Here is a 16,682-nt window from a genome sequence, read left to right on the forward strand (position 1 = left end):
GTAAATGAGTTGTGGGAATCGTATATATAGTTGCAAATGGAATCACAAACTTTTTGTTATAACAAAATTTTTATTATGTATCGTAATTTTATTATGTATATCATCGTCAAAACGATGATAGATATATAGTGTCTAGCAACTAATGATGCTAATAGTTTATATAATCGTTAGTTGGTAATAAAACCTTTTAAAAGTGTTAATGTGAGACGCCTATATTCGTCAATTAAAACTGCAATACTGGGTTGCTTTAGATAATTTCTGCAATGAAGTTATGCCTTGCTTCTTTCATTGAAGGAAGCTTTCTCCACGCAGAGGTCCGAAAGTCATAGGCTTCGACTGAATCTAAAGGTTTTCCACACCAACCTCCCATCACCACCATTGATTGTCCATCAACAACTGCACAACAATTAAGACGTTTGCAACTCATGGATGGCAGATTGACACATTTTTGTGTCTCGACATTATAACTGAAAACATCACTGCCCGAGAAACCCCCAGCAAGAACAACATTTTCTACAAACTTGACGGTCGCCACGTCTTTCATGCCGGTAGGTAATGGCGCAAGCTCTTTAAACTCGTTCTGAGATATATCATACATCGTCACGTTATTGGTAATGCCATAACCACCTCTGTTATAACCACCAAACATCAAAATTTTATCACCAACAAGAACAACACCGCAGCTTCGGACGGGTATAGATGTTGGCAATTTGGCTAAAATTTTTGTATTGAAAGGAAAACGTAGCTGGACCTCATAGATAAGATCAGAATATTGCTTTTTCTCTGGATCAAAGCCCCCAATGATGAACATTCTATCGTCAAACATAACACAGCGATGCTCCCTCAATGCCTTAGGCATATTAACTTGAAAATGAGACCAAAACCGACTAAATTGTTCAATGCTACTTATGCAAGCGTTATCTTCTGTCTCCCCACCTGCAACAAGGATTTGATCGTTGTGGACCACCGAACTTGCAAAAGCACGGCGGCTTTTCATAGGTTGCAATTTCTGCCAAGAATTAGAAGTTTTATCAAAAACCTCTGCAGAATTCATTAACCTCTGTGTTCCCTGCCCGCCAGCAACAATATACGCGTATTTCTTCCCCTCTTTCAAGTCAATGAACGGGTCAACTGCAGTAGCTTGATCACTTCTACCAGCTTTCATGTTATCAGGCGCCCCTTTGTGCCGTCCAGGCTCACATTTTGGACCATCACGGTTAATGAACTGATTTACTCTTTTCTCAAACCTGTTCTCCATTTCCGAAAACTTGTTTTCCATCGCTGTCAAACTTGTTTTCGTTTAATTTCGCAAATTGCTCGCACAGACCACCCAAACTAGTTCCAATTTCCTGCATCATGGAGCCCATCTCTTTACAATTTCGACATTTCACTTCACGAAATCTGCATTCCTCGCTCTCGTGTCGTGTTTGATCCTCTCTGTTGATCTCTCTTGAACATTCTTCATTCAAGCACACAACTGGAGCTTTGCCACACACAGCGACATGACTTGCCAAGTTTCCAAGCTCAACGATTTCTTCACAACCGCGCTCGTAGTAATCACATTTAATTCGCTTTTCCGACAGTAGATTTCTCACAATACGCGGTGCGTCTGCGAGTGACTCGACAGTTAGCTCTTCATTACAAGAAGGGCAATTTTGGTGATTTTCAAGATGCTTCGTGATACATGCTCGACAAAAACAGTGTTCGTTCTTGCACATCACTGGATCCTTCAACACGCACGAACAAATAGCGCAATGCAAATTGTCGCTTAACACAGTTTGGAATCGTTCGTCGGGATAGCCAAATTCATGAGCAATTTCATGTTGTTTGGCCATGTTTCCGGCTTGTCGTGTCTTAGGTGATCAAATATCAAGTTGTAGTTGAAGACGACATAATTGCTGTTCGACGCAGGTAGATCTACAGAAAAGGCAACTATTTGTATAGTTACTAGGCCCACCGTCTGTTGGAAACTTACATAGTTAATCTCTCAGTTGCCTTGGATATTTTTCAGCGAATTCGTTAAAATATTTAAAGTACTTATGCAAAATCACAGTTAATGGCGAAATTCACAGTAAATTGATAGTGTGACCGTCCCTATTAAAGCTAAGGAGCTGTTTACATGATCGCGCTTAGCCGATATTATTGAAATGAGTACATAAAGTGATCGTGCCAGTGATGTAAGGCGCTGTTACACTATGCAATTTTCCTTGCAACTTGCAATGCAATTATAATTTTGAGGTATGTTAATTAGTAAAGAGTGTTCGAAATGCTTAGAAAACGTTAGTAGATCGTGAGAAATGTTCGTATTTGTCAACTTTAGATGCCTCAGGAGTAGAATTGCATTGCAAGTTGCAAGGAAAGTTGCATAAGGCTGTTTTCCACTTACGCGTTTTTCATACGCACGTACACGCACGTAAAAGTCTAAATCCTTGTACATGCTACCTTTGAAAAAACCAAGTGAATAAATCGAAGGAACTTAGTTTTCTGCATATTTTAGTATGCATTAGTTGACCTAGATGTTAAATAATAAAAATTTAAAAGCATTTAAAATTTTCCGTACGTGTACGTGCGTATAAAAAACGCGTAAGTGGAAAGCAGCCTATAGTGTAACACCGCCTGTAGTCATTCCCGCAATAGTATGTGCTTGTTTGATTTCATAAAAATTCAAATTAACCTCACGCTTCGGTAGATTTCAGATAACCGGTCTCATGTAAACAGGCCTTTCAGTATATCGTTGTGGAAATACTACAACCCCTCTTCAATATTAGACTTTAATTCACATAGTTTGAAACGAGCACGTATTTGTGCCACGAATATCAAGTATTTTAAACATAGTCACACTCAGACCTACCATGTATCAATATCAACAAACATAACGGGCATTTGGCGTTCACGAAACTTCAGTCGTCAAAAGTACACGAGAATTTTCTTCTTTACAACTCTTGAAAGCACCATTCCAGCAATATATGGTTTATGCTTAAGGTTAACAGTTAAATACCACAATTTTGTTTCAGATATGTGCTTTTGAGCAAGCAAGAGATTCAGAAGGCGTGTATTTAGTTCAAAAGAGACTGTGTCTGAAGTCACTCAGTGTAGACGTAGTCTCGAGTCTCCACTTCGGCACTTCCGCAAAGCATTGCAATATAATATTTACATACCAGATCTGATTGACATGCAGTTATTAAGATTCATGGCGTAATCTATCAATGATTTTCACGGCATTATACTTTATTTTACTTTAGATATACTTTAAAAAGATTATCCTCCAGGAAATTTGACATTAGGATAACGATTAAACCTCAAAGCCGGAGTTAGTTAAGGATTGAAGTCTGCCTCGCACAGGAGCCAAGACACGGCCTCGTTCCAGATTAAGATACCGAGTGCAGTTCAAGGTTATCAGGTTAGCGTTCTCACCGATCCAGGCCTTTCGACCGCAGTTTCTTAACTCATGCTACTATTTTGAATCACTATTGCAACAATGATCTTAAACATGAAATATAATTTGAACGCCAAAACTCACAAAGATATGTCATTGTCACTAAACTAACAAAATTAATTTACTAAAATATACGTATATCATGCATTTGCTGCTTCCCGAGTGTGTGCAATGTCGCGACTTGTTTTACTATTGTGACGAAATCCTCGCTGCAAGTCATCATGCTGTCTTGCGTCACGTTCTTGTTCAGAAAAGTTATACAAGGTGTCTCAAAAAAACACAAAACTATTGAAATCACTCATTCAGGTTGAACTGATTTGAATGAATTGATCGCGAATTTTTGTCCGTGAGAATTTACGCAACTTATGCTAAACACAACATGCTTGAGTTGTAAAATTAAATATTATTATCCATATATGTGTAAAGTGTGGATGCAAACAAATTTTAGTGTCACCATGCATACTAAAAATGCTTATGTCAAACATTTATACACTTGTGGGTCCCAACAGATTGCTTGGGCATTCAAACTCCAGCTATTATATTGTTTGGGTGAGTTCAATAGTTTTGGGGTTTTTTGAGACACCCTATGTATAAGTGTTAATACTAAAGTGAAAACAGCTGAAACAACAATGCTTTAAAAATTCCGGAAAGGTATTAAACCTGGTATTCCGGTACTGGTACGTGCATTCACAATCAAATCGCATGTTTCACTGTATTATGCTACAATACGAATCCATTTTAGCAAGATATATAATAAAACAAAGAATAAAGGGCTTGAGATTATCTTTCGTGTTCTTCACTTCCTCAACCAATGTTTGGAAACTAATTCATAGATATTCGAAGCTGCCTCTAGGGCAGCCTCCGCTTGATTTTTACTAAAAGCTTCAAAAGGAACGATATTACGCGGTTGACGATTAGGATAACGAGTATTTAAGTAATAGTTGGCCAATCGCCTCACCGACTCCATGATCATCTCGTCTAGCAATCCCGTTTTCTCCCTGAGATGGTTTGCTAAATTCCCGATCTCGTGAGATGCAAGTAGTCCTCCTGACACTCCACAGCGGTTAAATAACATCGCTTTAAGACATTTCTCCACCACCTGATGACAATGAAAACAGGCATGGGCACTAAAAGGTGGACCTGATTGCAGCAACCACTTCGCGCCGTCCAGATCATTTTTGGATTGTCGTAACCAACGCGTCGCTTCCTCGTTGCTCTTAGGAAAAAATTATCATCTTCTTCCTGATAATCATCACCTTTCCTATAAAGGTTTATTTCAAAATATAATTTCATAATTAAAGTTATCGCATTTGCACTCAATGGATCTAATTCACTTTACCCCAAAGAAACTTCCCCCCTAAATCTTAGTTAAATTTAGTTCATTAAATTTCTTAAATTAAGTTACATTTCTGTTAATACGCTGTGCTTTCGTAGACATGCATGAAACTTCGCAATAAACTTTAAGAAACAAACTTTTATAAACAGCCCTAAAAACAGCCCCTAAAGACTTACTATCGCAGTGGCTATGTCGACATAACCAAAAATATCTTACCCTGAATGTCTACCACCGCCACCCTTGCCACGACGACGATTACCTCGCTTCGAGTCATAGTTTCCGTCTCCATCCTCACAATCAATCTCCAAATCGGAAAGGATTTCCTCATCCGAGTCATCGAAGTTATCAGCACCTTTGGAACTACTGTAAGTAATATCAAGTTTATCTAACTCACTTGAAATTTCACATGGTAATGAACAGCTAAGCATTGCTATAATACCCATCTCCTTTTTTATACAATCTCCTAGAATCTTGTTGACACAAGAAGCAGCTGAAAGCAATCTTCTGTCATCTTTAAATTCGTGTTGCATATACAATGTCCATGCGTCTTTTTCCTGTACTGCATAGCAAATATCCTCCAAGCTGTCCAAGACTTCATTTGAATCACGATGGATGATATGGATTTTTATAGTTTCGAATCCTGCGCACTTTGTCCTAACGTCTGCCCGTAATTTCTTAATCTTTTTCTCATACTCTTGAGGATTCTTTCGATCGTGCATTAGAAGTCGTTTTATCCCCGCTTGGAATTCGTCCGATTTCAACAAATTCTGAAATTGTTCTTGAAATTTGCATACAGAACCATCATGAGCCTCGGGACAGATAGAACGTTTGCAGTCAGGCGCGACTTCTTCTCGCAGTATCTCGTCGAACTTCAGGGGAGTTAAACTCTCCGGTAGAGCATCAATATAACCATCAGCCGCTTTCTTCAAGCCACACTCCTCAAATCGCACAAGAATTGGACGTCGAAGTTTCTTGATCACCTCGGCAAAACGTGGTGAAACATTGCAAACCATCTCGCTGGATTTGACCAGTAGTTTACCTTGACTTGGTAAATACAGTTCATCGATTCCTAAGGCACTTCCGCCTTTGTGTAGCAAATGAAATATTATACGCATCGCATACTTGACTTTTTTCTCGTCTTCACACGATAGCATCTCTTCTCCGATCTGTTCGTGAATGGATTTCAAAAAGTATGCAATCTGCAACGGTATTGGTCTTTCGGTTGCGCCAAGCCTTTTGAGAAAATGTTGTAATTCTCCAAAATCGCCAGGGACAGGATAGAGAAATGGTTGAAAAGGGAATTTATGAGGTGCTTTGACCACAAGGTGTTTTGCTCTTACAAACGTTTTATCCTCCGGCAGATATATGCATGAGCTATCTTTTAGTCGAGTACCAATATCCACGCAAATATAACTGCATTTGTCATCAGGATTGCCACCGCCGCATTGCGTGGCATTAGACAAAAACTGATAAAATAAACTTTGTAATTTCTTTCAACAGATCACCATCAACAGACTCTATAGAAGATGAACTGACGATGTTTTGCAGATGATCGATTACTTTGTTATATTGCGGTCCGGAGCAGGCAACCCCTAGTTTTTTTAGTTTGACTATATCGTTTAGATGTGCCCACTCTGGGAGAATAGGAACAGTCGACCATGATGTAAATCTGAGATTCCACGGCACTGCATCACGGAATTCAATAAACGGTGTATAGTTGTTAGGTTGACACTGATACTGCTCATGAATTGAGGTAAGTTTCTCCTCCGCTTTCGCAGCGGCAACGAACTTGATTTGTGATACCTCGTAGAGAAATTTTTCATCTTCGAAGGCAATGCTCGAAAATAGGCACTTTACTAGCTCTTTGGATTGTACGCGGCTTTGTTGAATGGTGGATAAACGCTTTCCTTTCTCGGAAACCGTCTCGCAAAATCGGAGAAACAACTGGGGTGTGACCTCAACTTGCAATCCAATGTCACGCAATAATTGTAACCAAGTTGAATCATCGAACGGTGGCGGAGGAAATTTCTTGAGATCGTCTGCAAACATTACTTTGAACAGCTCGTTAGATGGGTCGAAGAAGTCAGCTGCAACGTGCAGTTTGCCGTTTTCGTCAGGAATACAAGGAGTTTTTTTAAAACTCGTTAGAAACACGCTTTTTTCATTTGATCCACCTTGAGGAAGTGACGGGAAAATGCTGTCTTTGATGTACTGCAAATGCTTCATTTGACTTTCCCTCGTAAAAATGGTGAAGTTTTCGAAAACATACTTCACGTAAAACTGGGTAACGTTTTGACCACCTCTGACGCCAAGATCGGTGTAAAGTTTCTCCAGGGTGAATAATGCGTCTGAGTTCAAAAAAGACATTCAGCTCGATTTTGCAGCTCATTTAACTGTTGCGTTGGGACGCCAGACGGAACAAGGGCATAGGAAGAATAGGGACCGATCAAACTAATGAACTGTCCGTCCATTGCTTTATGAAACGGTAATTCCTTTGTTATTTCCTTGCACTTCTCCCATTCTCCCCACCTTCTGTAGTTATCTTGCACAAACCGAAGGAATTCGAGAATGCTATCTTCGCATACTTTTGAAATGTCGATCTGTTTTTTCGTCGACATGTGTTGGAGCACGCCAAGGACATCCCTGACATTGTGGGGATGAGCGACATAAGTACCAGTTATAGCACTAGCATTCTTGCATACGCGGAATTTCTTTCCTGAAACGTGATGTCTTTGTCTAGTACTGGACATTCCAGATTACTCAAAAATGTGCGAACGTTTTCTTTTGGGAGGACTCGTGGCCTAAAACTGTCATGTCCAAAACAGACTTCGCATCCTTGATTGTCACAAGTTTGCACACGTTGGAATAATTGGCCATTCTGATAGCATTCTAACGAGACAAATCTTCCCAGGCTCAGGATTTGTGTAATTTTGCAGGAAATCCCAAAATCGCCTAAACCACTGTTCTGAAAAATTCCTTTGGCAGGGAGTTTCCACTGTGGATTTTTTTGATAGCACATAAGGTTTTCTCTGTGAACACCTGTGGTAGTAATTCTGCGAGATCTTTTTCAGTTAAATGGTGAACAATCTTTTCTTCCGATAGGGTGGAATCTGATGGAATTTCATGGCAAATTTCAGAATGAATAAACAAGTGCGACTTTGTCGGAAAGAGGTCGCCAAATGTAGAATGAAATACAGGTTGGCGTGATTCAAACATTCGTAGGTGGCCATCTTGTGTTAAAAGTAAAGGTAATCCTTCTAGTTGTTTGCTGAAACTCTCATTCCTGCAACAATATTCTATTAACGCCAACAAGTCTGCAACTCTCTCGATGACAGTGGCTCGCAACTTTTCCGGAAGTTTTCCAATCTTGCAAGTAGATCCTGTCGAATTAAATCCTCTTAAAAAACTAATCACGCTGTTTGGATTTACCTCATGCGAAGGAACATCAACTGAACGAAAGCTTTCGCATATTCGATAAGGCGCGTGGATCAACACAGGCAGGCCAATTCGGATCAAAAGATACAAAAAATCTTTCCTTGCATTAGAACGCCTGAAGTATGCCTGGTCAGCAGAAATCCATTCAGCGCAGGAAAAACGTACAGGTTGGTGTAAGCTAGAAGTGGCGGTAATCGACGTGTGGCGCGTTAGGAATTCACCAGAATTTATCGTCGCTTCGTTTCCTGATTCGCCCAGAACTAGCAATGGCAGCACATTGGCTCTTGTCTGTCCAAGATAACGATACAATTCAATAGTAAGGGTTTCCCAAGGCGAACCCCTCAAAATTCTAGGGAACAGCTCGTGGTAACGTGAGAATTGGTTGTCATCATCGCACAGATGATCGCGGGCTTCGATGATCAAATCAGCGTAGGCACGTGGTAATACAGAGCCTTTCATGAAGTTGTTCCATTCACATTTTTCTCCTTTACCATCAGTGTCTGTCCAAAGTCCTCGTCTTGTGCTATCCAACGCAAAATGACCGTTGACGTGAACAGGAAGATCAGTACAATTCTGTGGAAGAGGCAAGAAACAGTATACAATGCCACGAAATTCTTGATCTGGTCGTTTCTGGACGAACGAGGGATGAATCCACAGACGAGCAGCTACGCCACCTCGTGGAAGAAGACCAAATTTACGACCATCGGGGATCTTTCTGCTATTTTCAGGAGCACAGGTCGAAACGACTGACCCAACGCACCTTTGTATTAACCATTTTTCAACTTTCTTTTTGTTTTCATTAATTACAATGCTGTAATTAACTCCCTCCCAGTCTATTTTCGCGGTTGGGATGTTCTTAAAATCTCCAACTTGGCGTGCCAGTTCTTGACGCTTCATTTCATCCTCCGGAGTGATCACGGACTCTACACAAAATATTTCCTCCAGTCTTTCACTTAGATCAATCTTTGATAACGTTATCTTCTTAATGTTATTGAGAAACAATAATGACTTACGAGCTTCCTTTTGAAAGCTCAGCAAAAGTTTTTTCATGTCAGGGGCCACGTTGGATATCTTAGATTCATTATTTTTCTTCTTAATGGAAAACGGAACATAGTAGAGCCTTTTAAATTAAATTTACCAGGAAGATATCCGTTGAGTGTATCGGAGTTGAGATCTCGAAACTCAGCATCCATGGATTTGAATATTTGGCCACGATCATCATCATCAAAATATCGGGAATGAGGATCGAGAAACACAAGAGTGTCGTCGTTGGATAAAAAGCTGGGACAGTCGGTAAGATGGTAAACCGAATTGAAACCAATTCCATATTTTCCTGTCATTCCTGGAGTATCTCGCTTGCTTCCAATACCAAGATTCTTAATTCCCTCCAGGTCTTTGTCTGTAAATGGTCTGTCATTGTAGACACAAAGTGCTGGTCCTTGCACTTCCGCAGACATTTCTCCTTCAACCACGACCTTTTGACATTTCAGAAGTCGAGTATCGTGTATGAAGTGTATCTCCGAGGCTTGAGCATCGTCGGCGTTTTGCACAAGCTCCTTCAGTATTCCATCTGCAGGATAACCATCCAGAATTCCTTTTAGTCGGTCAGTTAACTCTTCGTGTTGCCCGAATGACTCTCCGTAGCCAATAGGACGTGAATACTTCTTCAACATAACATTTTTCAGAGATTTTGCGCCAAGAGCAAGTGCTCTTTGTGGTGGAATCCTTTCGTGTACTTTAAGGGTATTTCCAGAATCCTCGAGCAACAAGCTAAGGTTTACTACAACATCTTTACTCGGGCGCAAAATGCTGTCAGTGTCTGGGAGTGGAATCTTACCTATGTAATCTTTCACGGCAGGATTTTTGACGTTTATTTCAGTGATAAAAAAAATCGCAGTTTGTAACTCATCGATAGTCAATGCACCGCCATGCTTCATGCTTTCCATTTCAGAAAGAGCAAAAATGTAATCTCCATCATCAAATGCGCGTTTGATTTTCATCGCGTCAAAAAGATTTGGACATTCCTTTGAGTAGTTGGATGGAAGGGTGAATAGAAATGGAGCACCGTTTCCGCCAGACGCGTAAGCCACTTTCTTGCTTTCTACAAACTTGCCCTGGAGAAACAACCATTTTCGATTACGTAGTTCGCTCAAGAAACTTAGATTTGCAGCACCCTTAAGAGTTCTGGTGTTAAAAAACTTATAAATGCTCAGGCAGATGGATTCAATTGCAGATCTCTTTCCCACTTTTTGTCTTTCCTCTTCATTTAACTGACTCCAGAATTTATTCGCTTCGTCCAACTGTTGAATTACAAACTTGTCTTCAGGCAGACGGCTCGAAAATCCAAAAAAATGTTTCACTTTTGCATTCATCTTTCCACAACCACTTTCGTCTGTTGTATCAATGATTAAACAGGAAGATCCGACAAGCTTTGCATCTTTTGGTAAGAAAGCATCGCTTGAGGAAGAAAATGCCGAAACTGACGATCCTTTCCAAGGTAAAAGGTACTGACCGGCGGGTTTTTTCAACACTGGCAAAAACTCAACCTGATGAAACACACTGCGATATTTAACTGGTTTCGGCAGTTGTTCTATTCGCTTGTTAATGTATGCGATTAGTTCTCGGCATCGTCTGGGATCCCTAGTTTTAGCGACGGATTGAGCTCTTTCGTAGATTCTGGCCCAATCCAGGTCTTTCACCATACCAAGTTTTTCCAAAACATGCAATCTGGTACCTTCACGAAGTTCATCTCCTACAGGAAAACGGTGATCCTCTACGGAAAACAAGTCAGCTGCAGGACCAAACGGATGGATAAGTTCCGAAGGTTTCGAGAGGATCTTTCCTTCTTGTGAAACTGAAATACAGGCATTCTGTTTAAAGAGAGTAATTTCCTTTGTGCCTGAAGAAAGAAAGGATTTTTTATCGTTCATGATTCGATCCAAACCAAAGCAAACGATGGTATCTCGTAGGGTGGCAGAGAAGGTCTTAATTTTGGGGATAAAGGCTTCCATGAACATGGTGAATGTCAAAGTGTGTCGTTCCAGGATACGCCATCGATCAAACTTTTTTAAGGTCTGTAAAACACGAGGGGGAACATTAAAAACAGATTTCCTCATTAATCGTAATACCTCCAATGCTTCATCGTTGATTCCAGTAAAATCATCGCTCAATATTAGGCCATCGTTGATACTCATCCACATTCCGTCGCAGAAAAAAAGCTTGGATTGCGCGTCCAACAATATATGGTAAATTTTCTGAACCAACTTCTCCCAAGATTTCATATCAACGGTCTCACTGCTTGGCCACAGACTGTGAAATTTGTAATCCTTAATCTTACCGATCCAATCTTTCATGTTTTCAAGAAGCATGATGTAAGCTCTGGCTAACGCATCTCTCATAAGTGCTTCATTCCATTCCACCTCGATTGGTTGGGTTGGCAAAATCGACCGTTTCCAAATTTCAACGCGATTAGACATGATGGCAAAATAGCCGTTGATATGCACAGGAAGCCCAGTAGGAATAGACAATGGAAGAAAACAGAACAGTTCCCCAGAAAGATCGGAGTTGGAGTCATGCTCGCAAGATCTCTGAACAACAAATGCTGCTCCACCACAGGGCAAGAAACCACGTGCCCGACCTTCTGGTGAACTTGCGATTTTAAGAGAAGCGTTTTTCCCACTGGCTGACACTACAAGCCACGTATGATCACTGCTGTGTCGACGACCACAACCACTCAATTCTGATTGCTCCTGTGTAATCTCAATGTTCACAAGCTCGCAATCAGATGGAAATTCAACGGGGGGACTTGGAGACTCACGGCGTTGTTCCCACCACTTTGAACACTCCACAATGAACGGCACTTTGTTTACTGCTAGTTGCCCCATCTCCCAAGCAGATTGTTTGTTATCTTTGTTTATGGATAGCACCAACTGTATTTTGCCAGGTTGACTCGATTCATCTAGTTCGTAGATTTGTACCTCCTTTATATGTTGGCAAAAGATCAAGAGATTTGAGGCGCATTCACAGAGGTTACGAACAATAGCTTGAATCTTGTCTCGATCATATGGGGTTTTGATGATTTCACTGGTTCTTGCTTGGGCGGCCGTGCGGAAAGGGAAACGGAATAATGTTCCGTTATAGTAAAAGTCTTCTGTTTGCGTTGTGTTGCAACCAAAGACACCATTATACAGCTGAAACTGATCGTGGTAACGTGTTAAGGAGTCTGATTTCTCAACAAGGTTGATACGAATTCCTGGACGAGATCTGTTCTGAATGTGTCGTTGTAAATGGTGAGTATTTGGATCAAAGACGATCAAATGTTCTCGGCTGATGAAACTAGGAACGTCTGTGAGGTGGTAGACGGCGTTGAAACCAAGACCAAACCTACCAATCTTTGAAATATCCTCGACTTTCGTTTCTCCTGCAAGCTTGTTGATATTTTCAAAATCATCGTCAGTGAACAAAGCATCGTTGTAGGCCCACAATGCTGGTCCTTGACATTCAGCCATGCCAGGGGAGAAAAGACTTCTCGTTCCTCCTTGTCTCCAGTCCACCAAAAACTTGACTTTAGTAGCTCCAGCATCATCTGCATTTTGAATCAATTCTTTGAAAATACCGACGCCGTCTTTGTATTCACGGAGTATAGTTCGAATTCGAGTTGTGATTGGTTCATACTGCCCTGTTTGTTCGAAAAGATCTGTTGGAAAAAACATAAGTCGTACCATTCATAAATTACAAATTTTCTTGTAATCTGCTATCCTCGCTAGTTGAATAGTTCACAATACTTAGACCTTGAAGCAGAAAAATTGATGACAATAGGATTTGGATATTTAATTGCTAGTGGTCAAAGTACGAATACACGACGACATACAAAATTCATTCTTGCTAAAAAAGGTAAGATGTGACCTGAAACGATTATCAATGAATTAAAACAAAATGAGAGAAAACAAGCAAAATATTAGCTCTACTAGCGGACAGGCACCATCTGTCGGGATGAAATAATAGCAAGTATATGATTAAACAATCGCTTTTAGAACATGCAAATATGAGGAATCTTTCTTAAGGCCGGTTTTCTACTTATGAATTGTTTACCCGGACAACATGTGTAAACTAAGTTTAGAAAATATGGATTACTTTGTAAGAAAAAAATACTAGATCAAGACAAAATTGTAACAAATTGGAAAGCTTTGTTCACGCTACTTGGTGCTTGTTGTCTGCGGTACTTGTCTGTCCTGGCAAGAAGGGTAATATAAACAGACCCAAACTCGGAAAACAAGAACAACGTAGAACAACTCATCTATATATCATATAGGCATGACTATAATGTCTGCTCCTACTTTTGAGTTGTCACCGACAGAACAGTTAAAGATAGTGGTGTGACTCTGAACCGTTCATAGCAACCATAAAAAGCAATACTTGAAACAGCAAAAGAGCAAGCTAACAGGGAAAAAAACTAGCTAAATTAAAATTAGCATATTAATTCTATATACCTTCTTCAAATTGTACATCCATTAGTACCAATCTCTTGCATCTAGTATGCGAGCAGTCAAAATAAAAGTTTTTTATAGGCAACCGCGATCAGAATATTGGCACAAACTGATGACACATTCTCCCAATAACCTATAAATTACAAAACATACAAAGTATTGCCCCTTAAACGGCATCGTAAAGGGTTGTTAATATGGCTGTTAGCTATAGAATGTTTTAAGATAATAATGAACACGTATTTCGACTCCTTTTGCAGGTTTTTTTCTTGCAAAACCAAATATTTTTGAGGCCCATGCAAGTCCAATGTCGCACAATGTCCCTTACGCGAAACAGTTCTGTAGTGAATAAAATTCGATGAAGTAACCCGTGTTTCTCATCCTGTGTTATATAATATCTATATATTATTTGGCTTTTCTGGGTAGTTATTTATTTCCATTCTTAAATAATCACATCGGATACGATACACATTCACATTCACACACATTCACATTCAGTATTGCAATAATTTACGCTAAAATAGCCTGTGTTAAATTTGATACTTACAAGTCCTCGCCAACCATGCAATCACATCGGGTGATGTCAGACGGACAAACACGATAACAAAAATTATTCATGAACATTTACTAAACCGAATTTGATGTGGCACCTGTCAAAGCTATCCATGTTGGCGTTCCACCCAAGACGCACAGCACAGAGACAAACAGTGGGACGCTTTCCAAAATTTCAAATATTTGATTTACTCATTATTAGATAGCGTCTTCGCTGTTGCTGCCGTTGAGACCTTAAGGTTTCTAATATATAGTCTCATGAGATAGGGCAGACTGCGTATAGGGCAGAATAGCGCGCAATACTACGCAATATTATGTGAAAATGTTCGACTTATAAATAGGACTTTGCAATGAACTCGAAAATTTACACATACACATATATTCGCCCTTCTTGTTTTAATTCATGTCTCGAATTTCAAAATAGCTTTATTCTTTGCATGGAATTTGTAGAAATACAACATCACACACAGGACTCGTGAGGTCGAACTAAATCTAACTAGCGCTAACATCCACTCTAAACGTATTGTACTTACTTTATAACACTGTTGATAAGCTTGCAGCTGCATACAGGTACGGTTTTATAAAGCTTGTATATGTGAAGCTTACAATAATGCATGACTGATCATTAATAGTTTTATTTAACATTCATACTACATTCTTCACTTACCTAATATTCTTGCTGGTCTAAGCTTTAGTTTAGGCCAAGTTTTAAAAATCAAATAGGAATACAGCGTTCTGTGGCAGTTCCATGCATTCAGTGTTCCGAGCAGGTTAATGCATCTAAATACATTTTGTTGATATATTGCTTGGTGTTCAACGACGGTTTAACCACTTCCGGTTTTATTGGAATAACAATGCTGGATTAGTAACATCACTGCCAAACACTACGCGCATGCGTGAAGTCCCTGAGATGACTGCGTAACTGAATTAGGGGATTTCTAGTTAAGGCTAAACCTCGTAGCTCTCTTATAATTTATGCATAAATATAATTTCTTATTCTAGTCTTCTAGTATATAGCTTTTCGTAATTATATTGGTATCAATTTCTGGACCTTTCAGTTTCCTTGCTTATTTCAGAGTTAGCGAGTAGCACATATAGGAATGCATGTTATTTAGCTTTGTGGCATTTCTAGACTTAATTACTAATTTCTAAATTTTCATGCACTTATTGTGTTACCGTGCCGTCTACGTTAGTTTATACATAGCCATACTTAATGCTAGTTAAAATGTTTAATATAAATTGTATAGATACATTCTTCATGTCAATAATGACAAACATAATTGTAAACAACAGTAGGTAAGAAACTGAAGACATATTACAAAGACAAAAATAAGTTCAGAATTCGTGCAGTGGGCGCCGCTTAAAGGGGCTTTTTAAGGATTGAATAGAAAATTTCTAAAGACGCCTAAATCTTGATGCTTTAGGTCATGAAAAGTATGATTATTCTTGTAAAATATCATGATGGAACGAAAAAGTCGAAAGATCTTGTTGTGTCATTAGAATTAACGAAATTAATTTTGTTTGTACATACTTGCTAATTTCCAAAGCATTTTTAAACCTTTTTTATGATATAGAGTCTTTCAAGAAACTTTGAGTGCCCTTAAAATTAGCATTTTCAAGAGCTTTTCGAGGGTTTTAAGTACCCACACGGCACACGAGTTCTGAAGTACACCGTATTTTATTGATAATATACGTATGGATTTGCCGCTATATTTAGGCATGAAAGTTATACGATAGTTGATCATGTTCGAGGTTTCGGATAATATATATATAAGTTTTGGAGTATATTCGTCTCATGTTAGCGCATAAAGTTTCTTCAAAGGCATTTCGCTAAGAGTTGTAGCTATACAATCTTGCAACAAGCAATAAATCGGCTTGCTGCAGCATTTTGACAAATGCCTCCCGGCAAGTCAGTCACAATAGCGGTAAAATCAGAATTTGTTACAAATTATCAGGTTTTTATATGTTCATAATCTAGGTCATAATTCGGTTTTCTCGTGATGACGAATATCTAGCATTTGGGGGGTGCATTCAACTTTCTTAAAACGTGATTATATTTTATATATCATCATGAAAGGTCATTTTTAAGAATGAGCAGATCATTTACAAAATAAATTTTGCCTTAAATAAAAAACAGTCGCCGAGATCCCCAGAGGCGAACGACTGCGGCATCGTGAGAAAAGTTAATTATTGCACGCACAACGCCATTTTGTGTCACGTGTTTCTATAGAAATACAAGATGAATTATAAAAAAAAGGGCCCGAGCCTCGAGATTCTCTTTCGTGATCAACTACTTATTTAACCAATGTTTTCCAACCAATTCATAGACTCTCGAGGCTGTGTCAACGGCTGTCTTTGCTTGGTTTTCACTGAAAGCTTGGAAAGGAATGACCCCAGACGGTTGACGGTTTGGATAACGAGTATTTAAGTAATAGTCGGC

At 39.4% G+C, this 16,682-nt stretch overlaps 4 protein-coding genes across 4 annotated transcripts; all 4 read right to left on the reverse strand.

The window, feature by feature from the left end:
• Positions 1 to 247: 247 nt before the first annotated feature.
• Positions 248 to 1,258, reverse strand: LOC114523909 (kelch-like protein diablo). Its single transcript, XM_028544971.1, has one exon. The coding sequence runs from the start codon at positions 1,256 to 1,258 to the stop codon at positions 248 to 250; it is 1,011 nt and encodes a 336-aa protein (XP_028400772.1).
• A 3,189-nt stretch (positions 1,259 to 4,447) lies between these two features.
• LOC114523910 lies at positions 4,448 to 6,236 on the reverse strand. Its single transcript, XM_028544972.1, has 2 exons — positions 4,989 to 6,236; positions 4,448 to 4,697 (listed from the first exon to the last, which is right to left on the reverse strand). Exons 1-2 carry the CDS (start codon positions 5,924 to 5,926, stop codon positions 4,448 to 4,450), a joined length of 1,188 nt encoding a protein of 395 aa, XP_028400773.1. The 5' UTR covers positions 5,927 to 6,236.
• Positions 6,237 to 6,260: 24 nt separating this feature from the next.
• Positions 6,261 to 7,139, reverse strand: LOC114523911 (sacsin-like; the record flags this gene model as incomplete). Its single annotated transcript, XM_028544973.1, has 1 exon — positions 6,261 to 7,139. A coding segment is annotated over exon 1 (879 nt), but the record flags the coding sequence as incomplete, so codon positions are not given.
• A 2,114-nt stretch (positions 7,140 to 9,253) lies between these two features.
• Positions 9,254 to 15,014, reverse strand: LOC114523913 (sacsin-like). Its single transcript, XM_028544974.1, has 3 exons — positions 14,910 to 15,014; positions 13,697 to 13,826; positions 9,254 to 12,903 (listed from the first exon to the last, which is right to left on the reverse strand). Exons 2-3 carry the CDS (start codon positions 13,716 to 13,718, stop codon positions 9,254 to 9,256), a joined length of 3,672 nt encoding a protein of 1,223 aa, XP_028400775.1. The 5' UTR covers positions 13,719 to 13,826; positions 14,910 to 15,014.
• Positions 15,015 to 16,682: the final 1,668 nt, after the last annotated feature.

Source organism: Dendronephthya gigantea, unplaced genomic scaffold, assembly GCF_004324835.1.
Source record: "Dendronephthya gigantea isolate DGI-Jeju-01 unplaced genomic scaffold, DenGig_1.0 000029F, whole genome shotgun sequence".
Classification (NCBI taxonomy): domain Eukaryota; kingdom Metazoa; phylum Cnidaria; class Anthozoa; order Malacalcyonacea; family Nephtheidae; genus Dendronephthya; species Dendronephthya gigantea.

Bases quoted from the DNA above. Each gene is read 5' to 3' on its own strand.
- LOC114523909 (XM_028544971.1), bottom strand. From the start codon at position 1,258: ATGGAGAACAGGTTTGAGAAAAGAGTAAATCAGTTCATTAACCGTGAT.
- LOC114523910 (XM_028544972.1), bottom strand. From the start codon at position 5,926: ATGCTATCGTGTGAAGACGAGAAAAAAGTCAAGTATGCGATGCGTATA. The intron at 4,698-4,988 runs GTAAGATATTTT...AAACCTTTATAG, and splicing joins GGCGGTGGTAGACATTCAGG to GAAAGGTGATGATTATCAGG.
- LOC114523913 (XM_028544974.1), bottom strand. From the start codon at position 13,718: ATGGATGTACAATTTGAAGAAG. The intron at 12,904-13,696 runs GTATATAGAATT...TTTTTCCAACAG, and splicing joins GGATGTACAATTTGAAGAAG to ATCTTTTCGAACAAACAGGG.